Consider the following 10,186-nt stretch of genomic DNA (forward strand, 5'->3'; position numbering starts at 1 on the left):
AAATTGGCCGGCATGTTATGAATCTGTAGCTCGACAATGTTAATAAGAGTTCATACGTGCGTAACGTTTACAAGTTTACTACGTAATTTATATCGTGCTAGTTTCAAATAAGTCATATACGTAACCTAATTACTATATTAAACTTACCAAAATGTTAGTAGCATAGTTACAATTATAAATCTAATTGGAAATTTCTATTAAATTACGTATTTTATACGACGATATACGGTAGGTAAATTTTAAAGAAAAATTTATTGAAGTAGGCGTTACTTTGCGGAAAACTTCAAAAACAATATTTGCCGCACGAGACCGTGCCAGAGTTTGGCGAGTCACTATCGCTTCCCATGCCGCTCGTCGAGTGTGTGGCATGCCCATAACAAATTCTGAGAAAAAGAGACAAGCCGAGCAAGACGTTTACCTGATGGCAATTAATACGCCCCGCCCATTACAATACAGAGCCCCTCAGGATTCTTGGAATACCTAAAACTCTGAGCAGCTTTGCAGTTACGTTCGTCACTTTAAGTCAAAATATGTAGTCTCATTTGGCCAGTAATTTCAGTAGCTACTTCATACCGAAACACAATAATGCAAGCAGTACAATACAGTTAAGGTAACCATTTAGTAATTTGAAAAGTCCTGACAAAAAGCCTGACAGTTCGATAAAAATAGTCCGGCTATTTAGTTGATCTCGTTTAGATTTCATGACTCGTAAAGACTCATTTGATATTCGTTAATATGTAGTTTTATTACTATATCCATCTAATTAAAAATAAAATCCAGACAAGTTACTGTTAGAGAGTCCGACATAATTAAGACTAGTCTAATAGTCCGACAAGTCCGGATTGATTCGGATGAATGGCAACCCTATTCACTTATACCGACCTACCAGGCATGCTATGCAGAGGGGCCTCCCAATGGTATTATAACGCAAGAATAATAACTCGAGACTCACGTGTAAGTTGAAAAATAAATGTAAAACCAAAACATAACAATTAATTTTGGTTGTTATGCGAGCATTATAATAACAAAGAGAATATAATAATAGAAAGATATATCATAAAACATTTACATTCAATGATCATTAAGCCACAATCAGTCATTATAAGAAACTTATTAAGTAATTGTCATGTATATTTTATTACTCAGCCTTTTCCGAATTGAGTGTGAAATTGTTTTTGAATTTGTAAATTTATTATCATTACTTTTCGCTTTTATGATTCTAATAGATGAATAGAACAAAATATATGATGCGAATATTTCATACCTATATGAATCCTTTGTATTTTAAGTACATAATTTCATGTTGAATAACATAGTCATATTTTCATGCCCCCTTTTTGTCTATACAAATCAAATCAAAATCACTTTATTCATGTAGGTCACGGAAATGACACTTATGAATGTCAAAAAAATATTTTTTCTTGTTGAATCTACCGCTACTTCGTAAAGGGTTGAGCTAATAAGAAGAAGTAGCAAGAAACTCATTGCCACACTTTTACATCATGATTTACATTTTCTTAGATTTACAAATCATTTCAATTACAATCTAATACATAAAATTCTCATGTCGCGGTGTTTGTAGTTAAACTCCTTCGAAACGGCTTGACCCAAATATCATGAAATTTTGAGTGCATATTGGGTAGGTCTGCGAATCGGACAACATCTATTTTTCATCCCCCTAAATGTTAAGGGTGGTCCAAGCCAAATTATTTATTTTTTATTTTTTTGACATTTTGTTTTTAATTTGTTTGATTATGAGTCAGCATTAAAAAATACATACAACTTCAAATTTTCACCCATCTACGATCAACATATACTTTTGTATCGCGATTTTAATATCGCAATACAACGTTTGCTGTGTCAGCTAGTATAATATAATATGTAGAGTGATGCAACAAACTTATAAAAAAAATGTTTTAATCAAACTTCAATCATATTATTTTTGCTTTCTATATTCAAGTTTAACATTGATAAAACTTACTTTCACCAAGTTTGATTTTCCTTTGCTGCGATTGAATTTTATTGTAAATTGTAAGTGCACTCTTGCACCTAAGCAGATAATTTATTGAAGTAGGCGTTACTTTGCGAAAATCCATAATTATACAAATGATTTGAGTTTTCTATAGTGTTAATTCCGCCAATATTTGTCTTTAAACAATTCGACACGTGTTTCGCCTGACAAGAGTGTCAGGTTTTGGCGAAACAACACGTCCTGAGGATGGCTCGTGTAGAGGTGAAACACGCGTCGAATTGTTTAAAGACAAATATTGGCGGAATTAACACTAAAGAAAACTCAAATCATTCTTATACATAAGCAGATGTCGCTTTTTATCTTCAATATCTGTTTCTTTTTTATGGGAATAGGAGGACAAACGAGCGTACGGGTCACCTGATGATCACCGCGCCCTCATTCCCTTGCAACACCAGAGGAATCACAAGAGCGTTGCCGGCCTTTAAGGAAGGTGTACGCGCTTTTTTTGAAGGTACCCATTTGAAGGTACATCTCGTATTGTCCCGGAAACACCGCACAAGGTAGCTCATTACACAGTTTTGTAGTACGTGGAAGAAAACTCCTTGAAAAGCGCACAATGGAGGACCGCCATACATCCAGATGGTGGGGATATCCTAATTTGTGTCGTGCGAAGGTGGAATTCGGCGGCAGGAATCAGGTGCAACAGCTCTTCGGAACAGTCGCCGTGATAAAGACGCACAATGAAGCGACGTCCTAACGCATCGCTAAGTGATCCAGCCGCTTACAGAGCATTGGATCCTCGACAATTCGAGCTGCTCTGCATTGCACCGGACCTACGCTTTGAAGAGCGCTAGAATGTGGTGTGTTCTCAGTGAGACGTTCCACGGGAACAATTATTGTAATTATTTTAGTTCCTTATAATTTGTATTGTATGTGTATTTAATCTTTTGTCTCAAATAAAGTAAATAAATGGGACTAGATTGTGATTATTTTATAGCGATAGAAATGACTGTACAATATTGTATAGTTTTATTGAAAACAGCGCAAAAAAAGAATCCTGGGAGAGTTTCTTGTGCCGCTTCTTCTCTCTCACAGCGCCATTTGTTTCCGAAGCGGTAGTAGTATCTAGTAGTTTAGTTAGAAGTGACATCAAAAAGAATTCTAAAGGAATCAATTTTGAGAAAATAAATGCCTTTTTTGCCGTTTTTTTATGCCTTTTAAATAAATAAATGGTCTGTTTGTTACCTCAACGATATATATGCGGGCGATGTCGCGGGCGGTCACTAGTCATTAATAAGAATGGTTGAAGTCAAACAATGGTCGCTGTGAGTGAGATTTTACCGTGGATTATTATGCCGTGACTCAACTGCAAAGCACACAGCTGCAGACTGGTTCTATTAACTCACATACCATTGTTCTGAATGTAGTAGATACTAGGTAATGTTAGGGCTCCACACATATATAGAGTTTACTTAGACTTAGCTAAGACTTTACTTACGTAAAACTTAGCTGTGTGTAAGCTTAGCATAATCTTTGATTTCGTTTATATAATTACTAGCTGACCCAGCAAATGTTGTATTGCCATATAAAGTAATAAAAAAAAATTAATAATTAATATTATTAGGGTATAAATTAGATCACGACCGATTCTCAGACCTACCAAATATATCGTACATAAAATTTATCGTACTACAATAATCATTATATTCAATTGCCATATTGCAACTCTATTGCGTGTCTGTGGATGGATTAGAATAATATTAAAATCGCGATACAAAAGTAAGTGTCGATCGTAGATGGGTGAAAATTTGAAGTTGTATGTATTTTTTAATGCTGAATCATAATTAAACAAATTAAAAAAAATGTCAAAAAATTTGGGGTGTACCCTTAACATTTAGGGGGATGAATAATAGATGTTGACCGATTCTCCACCCTAGCCGATATGCACGCTAAGATTCACGAAAATCGGTCGAGCCGTTTCGGAGGAGTTCAATTACGTACACCGTGACACGAGAATTTTATATATTAGATATTTTGACAGCTGAAATTATAGTAATCTTAAGCTAAAACAGCCCAATACAAATGACAAGCTCGTGTTTTTTCACACTCAGCCATAGTTTTATGTTTTTTTATGACAATAAGGGACGACATGGGCAGCACGTTCAGCTGATGGTAATTGATACGCCATGCCCATTACAATGCAGTGCCGCTCAGGATTCTTGAAAAACCTAAAAATTCTGAACGGCATTACAATTGCGCTCGTCTTCCTTGAGACATAAGGTGTTAAGTCTCATCAGGATATGCACACCTATCATATAGGCAAATAGGCAGTGCCTACCTCGTTATGAACCTAAATAAATATAAATTTAATTTAGTTTTTATTTGGTTCCGTTATTTTATAGCCAAACTTCTATTGAATGAGTGGGGGACTCATAAATTTTCCTTCCTACGGTAAGCTATCTCCAGACTCAACTATGACTAATTAGATCCTTTTTGATGAAGCCTACCTTGCTAGAAAACTAATGCACGCCCCTAAGTCTCATTTGCCCGGTAATTTCACTAGCTACTTCAGACTGAAACACAATAATGTTTACACATTACTGCTTCACGGCAGAAATAGGCGCCGTTGTGGTCCCCATAATCTAGCCGGCATCCTGTGCAAAGGAGCCTCCCGCTGGTATTTTTGGTTACGTAAGTAAAGTCTGAGGAAAGCCTAAGTACGCACTATACATCTCAGCATCACTATCCCAACGTCCGTATGTCATACAGCGGGTTGTAATAAACCGAGCAAAAATTTAATTAAAACATCATTGTTTTTGGCTATTGTACTATTTTATCCAGGTAACATGTTGTGATCATTAGAGTACCATTTCATCAAATGGTACTTTCAGAATTTCTATATACAGGCTTCCACGGCTATACCACATGGAGGGAAATTTACCTTAAATATTGTAGATGTACCATTTTACTGAAACAAGACATTTTTTCGTTCACAGATGTTTAAATAATTTCCTAATTGAAGCGGGAATCGAACTCGCTACACGAGAAAAAAATAACCTGTAGCTTTATCCTATACCAGTGGGACGCTCCCTTGCACATGAAGCCAACTAGATTATGAATACCACAACGGCACCTATTTCTGCCGTGAAGCAAGTAATGTGTAAACATTACAACATACTGTGTTTCGGTCTGAAAGGCGCCGTAGCTAGTGAAATTACTGGGAAAATGAGACTTACCATCTTATGTCTCAAGATGACTAGTGCAATTGTAGTGCCGCTCAGAGTTTTTTTGATTTTTCAAGAATCCTGAGGGGCACTGCATTGTAATGGGTAGGGCGTATCAATAACCATGCGCTGAACTTCTTGCTCGTCTCGTCCCTTATTTTCATAAAAAAAATCCTATCGCTGGAATGGCTTCTTTATAAGGCTTCTTTTTTGCAACATCACCAAACCGGTATTGTGGTTTCGTCTGAATATATTTTTACTAAGCGATTCATAAATACCTGAGTTTTGAAATAAACATAAAAATACAAATCAATTGAAGACCTATTTTGAAGTAGGATTGACTTAAGTACAATAAATAAATAATAATAATAATTAAATAATCATCATTATTATTATTATCACAATAAAAAACCTTAAACATTGAATACCAGTACATTCATTTCAAATTTAAACTCTCTAAAGGAAATGAAACTAATAGCCATCATGTCTATCTTGTTATACAACTTTCGTGAGGTTTTCTCGATAAGTCGTCTTCTTCGAGTGGCCTTCGTAAGTACAAGAAAATATCATATCAACGTTGAGCGACTAGGTAACTAATTTAGTAATTTTAAAGAACTAACTGACCCGAGGAACGTTGTTCTTTTAATAATAAAAAAAAAATGCGGTTTGAATTTTGTGAAACTCGTTCTTAGCTCGCCTCTACTCAGCGAAAAGTCTACACCTTATGGTTCCAGAGATATCGGGATGAGTCAATACATAGGTATATATCTCTTATATACATATATAGATAAAAGACCGGGAGGCATAATAATTTTGTGTGTATGTTTGTTTGTTGTATAGAATTAATGTTGTTGTTAAATAATTATGAATAGGTACTTATAACGTTTCTTTTTCTTTGCTTTAAAATCGTTACACATAATATAATTATGATAGAAGCATTTATGAACATTTTTTATTCATAAATAAATAAATTTATGATTTTTGTATTAGATATCAATAATAAGAAAATAATTATCTATAGTTTAAAAAACGAAAACAATATTCTTCAAAGAAGAACAATATTTTTAAATCATGGATAATTTATTCGATAGCGATAGAAAGTAAAGCCACTCGGCTTAAAAGAATGTAGGTAAGATAATATTAATACTAATTTGTTACTTTTTCTGTCTTATTAAGGCTGGGGACCGAGCCAACGGCCTTGAGGAATCGAGTGGAGCTAGGTACCTCTCCTGTACAAGATCGCCATAGTTTTAATTCGGAATTAGAAGCATTTTTAATTTATTACAAACATAATACAATTTTCTTTACAAAACTTACAAAAATATATCATGTTAAATAGAATTGGTGTACAATTAATAAATTATCATACAATTTTATGATTGAATTGAATGATTGATTGGAGCCATAGCTCCAACTGTAAAAGTTAGGGCTATTTTGGTGTTTTTTTTTCGCACTGTCTATAAAAACAGAAATGTAATGAATAAATGAAATTTCTTCTCATATTCTGTAGAAATATAATTATTTTTTGTAAAAATATAAGCTTATTAACAGTCAAAAAAATGTTTGTTTCAACTATGCGCTATTTTGGCGATTTCTTGGGATAACAGCCACGCAATGAAAAGTCACTCCTAGTTTAAAATTAATTCTCCCTGTTATGTAATTTTCTATTGACAAATGTAAGATAAAGACAATAAATTTGGAACAAGTATACTTCGAGTTCATTCATAACACAGTTAAAGTTTTGTAACTGTAATATTTAGATTTGCCTGTAACTATATATTTGTATGTAATCGTAATCTTTGCTCGTAATTTCCACCCCTTCAAGGAGTCCGATTAACTTTAAAAACGGAGAAGCGCGAGTCGGAGTCGCCAACCCAGGGTTTCGTGAATATTATTTGTTACCCATCTATACTTATAAAAAAAGAAAATGGTTTTTTCACTCTTCGTCATAAACAGAAAACATCATAAGAAATTGTATATAAATCTGTTAATCCGCAAAATACAATGCAAATGAAGCCCTTTCATATGTATATATATATTATATATCAACAATACGATATGATACATGGTTAACTAAACTTATAATTTGGGAAGGTGCCCTTGCACAGATACCCAGTTTTATTATGATTAAATTATAAATGTATAGTTTTCAGACTTTTTCCTATATTTGTCGTATAAGATGGCATTTCTTGCCAATTTTGCGGCATAAACGGCCATTTATGTTTTTACTGTAGCCTTGAGTATATTTTTTTAATTTAAAGTGGATACCTCGACGCGCTCCCGAGATAAATTGTCTTGACAGACAGACGGACGGACTATGATCCTATGAGGGTTCCGTTTTCCTTTTGAGGTAAGGAACCATAAAAAATTGGTCACGAATAATGGACTGATGGCAGCACAATATTTACATTATCGCTCATTAAAATCATCATTAGAAAAAAAACTATCGACAAAAAAGAGATCAAGCATTTCAGTTATTTTTAAAGAACGGTCTTTAACACTTTTATTATAAATTATAGTTTAAAAACCAAAGTAATAATTAGAATATTGTTAAACAGCCACACAACTACCTAAATCCTAACAAACAAAATATAAATACATGCTAGACACCCATATTCATTTATGAATGATCGCACCTACCTATTTGAACCCGGGACTTCTAGTTGAGTAGCCAGTGTTGCTAACCACTGAGCTATATTTTGATTTTTTTTTTAATTATCTTATATATAAAATTCTCGTGTCATGGTGTTAAACATTGAACTCCTCCGAAATGTTTTGACCGATTCTCATGAAATTTTGAGTGCATATTGGGTGGATCTGAGAATCGGACAACAGCTATTTTTCATCCCCCTAAATGGTAAGCGTGCCACACGATTTTTTTTTTAAATTTGTTTGATTATGAGCCAGCATTAAGAAATACATACAACTTCAAATTTTCACGCATCTACGATCAACAGTTACTTTTGTTTCGCGATTTTAATATCGGCAATACAACGTTTGCTGGGTCAGCTAGTAATGTATAAAATTCTTATAATTGAGCAATTCACAAGGCAACTTAACTAAAATTTATGTCGTTTATTAGGTGCAGCACCTAACAACTAATGTGTAATATCCAAACTTGTACAAATAAATTATTGACAACTAAAAATTACACTGAGTTTCTTGAATTTTTTTTCTCACACCAACACGCTCAAATACTAGCAAACAGCGGACAGCAAATATTAACTTAGTCGAAGTAAAAATAGAAATATGTAACACTTGAACATTTGAATATTTTAACATAGCACGGAATGGTAAATAACAGTCTAACCGTTTAGTTGTGACATGCGTTCAGTGAAAGTGGACAATAGACCTGAATATGTTAGTAACGAGGTTGAATTTAACGGTTCATCGCGTTTTATTCCTTCAATACCTTCAGCAACATAAATGGCTTCACGATAGCAAACAATTTGTAAAATAAATATTGTATTTTGCGGAAGTCCATAATTATCTAAATTTTGTGAGTTTTCTTGAGTGTGAATTCCGCTAATAATTGTTTCCCAAATTATGGCGCTAGACTAGTTGAGTCTCGTGCCAGAATTTAGGAATCCACCAGTGGCGTAGCGTGCCTTGGCGAGGCCCGGTATAACAATTTGCTTGGGGGTAAAGATTTCTCACAATAGAAAGAAAAATGTTTGCATAACATGACTAGAAATATTTATTTTCCTTAAATTCCAATTGATTAAAGAGACAAATCTTAGCGTAATTTACACTCAAGAAAACTCACAAAATTTAGATAAACAATTTGTAGCTGACACGATCTTTAACCAACAATATTGTTAAAAGTACATTCAAATAGGATTACACTAATCACTCTCAATTCATCATTACATTTTCAGAAAAAAGTTGAGTCTATGACAAGAAGAAGAAGAAACTCACTAGTCACTGTTTTATTTATTTAAAATCTGAACATAATTCAAAAAAACAATGTGAAAACAAATAAATTAAATTATCAAATGAACAGCAAAGGTTCCACAAAGCTCTTTATTAAAGAGCTTATGGACTTTAACTTACATAAAGCCATTGGGCAAATAATTATATTAAATCAGGCAGATAAACAAATCGGGCCACAGGAATTCTAATGATTGAAATCGGAATATAACTGCACGGCACTACAAACCAATTAGTAATCCAATATTATTTTTATATGTTATGTATACGATAAAATAGTGAATTAGTTATTATTAATAATTTACTGTGTTAATAACAGAGAAACTCACATGTTAAAACGATGAGCGGTAATCTGAGCTCCATGCCTGCTGGTCGCAAACTGCGGCTATCGTCGGGGACTATGAAACGAAGGACTGGTATAATTCTGGTTGGTGGTAAAGAATGTTTAACTGTAGTCTCACTCACAGAAACGTATAGCATAACTATCGTAAGATACATATCTATTATATTTACGTATAAACATGTGGCTTCTTATTGAATTGCTCCGGCAACAAACTTCTTTCAATAACCTTACTTGATAACGTTTCAAACTTGAGGTTTCTATACATAAAACAAACTGGGTTTAGTTACTCGTTGCTTATGTTTGTTGCAGTTCTTAACATCGTTGTTATTTAAAGGAGCTTTATTTTGTTCGGAATCATTTAGCTCCTTCAAAATTATTCAAAATGCTTGTTTTGTAAGTAGGCTACAAAATAGCAATTTTAAATATCTTAAATTAAAATAATAACATAATTTAAATTATATTTTTAAGACACGATATACTCTTCCTTTTTAAATGTAGGTACTACACAACTTATTTTAAGCCTACTGAAGTTGAGCAGCTTTGATTCGAAGTCTGTTTGTGATCCAAATGATAAAAGTCAGATATTTTGTAAAACTCTTTTTTTGCATAGATTTTCTTGATAATTTTAAATTACCATATTTATAGATCCCGGATATTACTATAAAGTTTATTGTAGAAGCGGACACTGGCCCATTGACGAATTACTAATTTTGTGGA

The 10,186-nt window shown here is 33.6% G+C and overlaps 1 protein-coding gene across 4 annotated transcripts in view; it reads right to left on the reverse strand.

Annotated features, from left to right (window-relative positions):
- The window catches only part of LOC126975199 (mucin-3A-like), a 17,052-nt gene extending 7,480 nt beyond the window's left edge, over nt 1-9,572 (reverse strand). For all 4 annotated transcript variants that reach the window (XM_050822981.1, XM_050822980.1, XM_050822978.1 and 1 more), the window contains exon 1: nt 9,456-9,572. In XM_050822981.1, the coding sequence (XP_050678938.1) occupies nt 9,456-9,489 (34 nt within the window). In that variant the 5' untranslated portion in view covers nt 9,490-9,572. The remainder of the gene's footprint in view (nt 1-9,455) is intronic.
- Nucleotides 9,573-10,186: the final 614 nt, after the last annotated feature.

This window comes from Leptidea sinapis, chromosome 35, assembly GCF_905404315.1.
Source record: "Leptidea sinapis chromosome 35, ilLepSina1.1, whole genome shotgun sequence".
Taxonomy (NCBI): Eukaryota; Metazoa; Arthropoda; class Insecta; order Lepidoptera; family Pieridae; genus Leptidea; species Leptidea sinapis.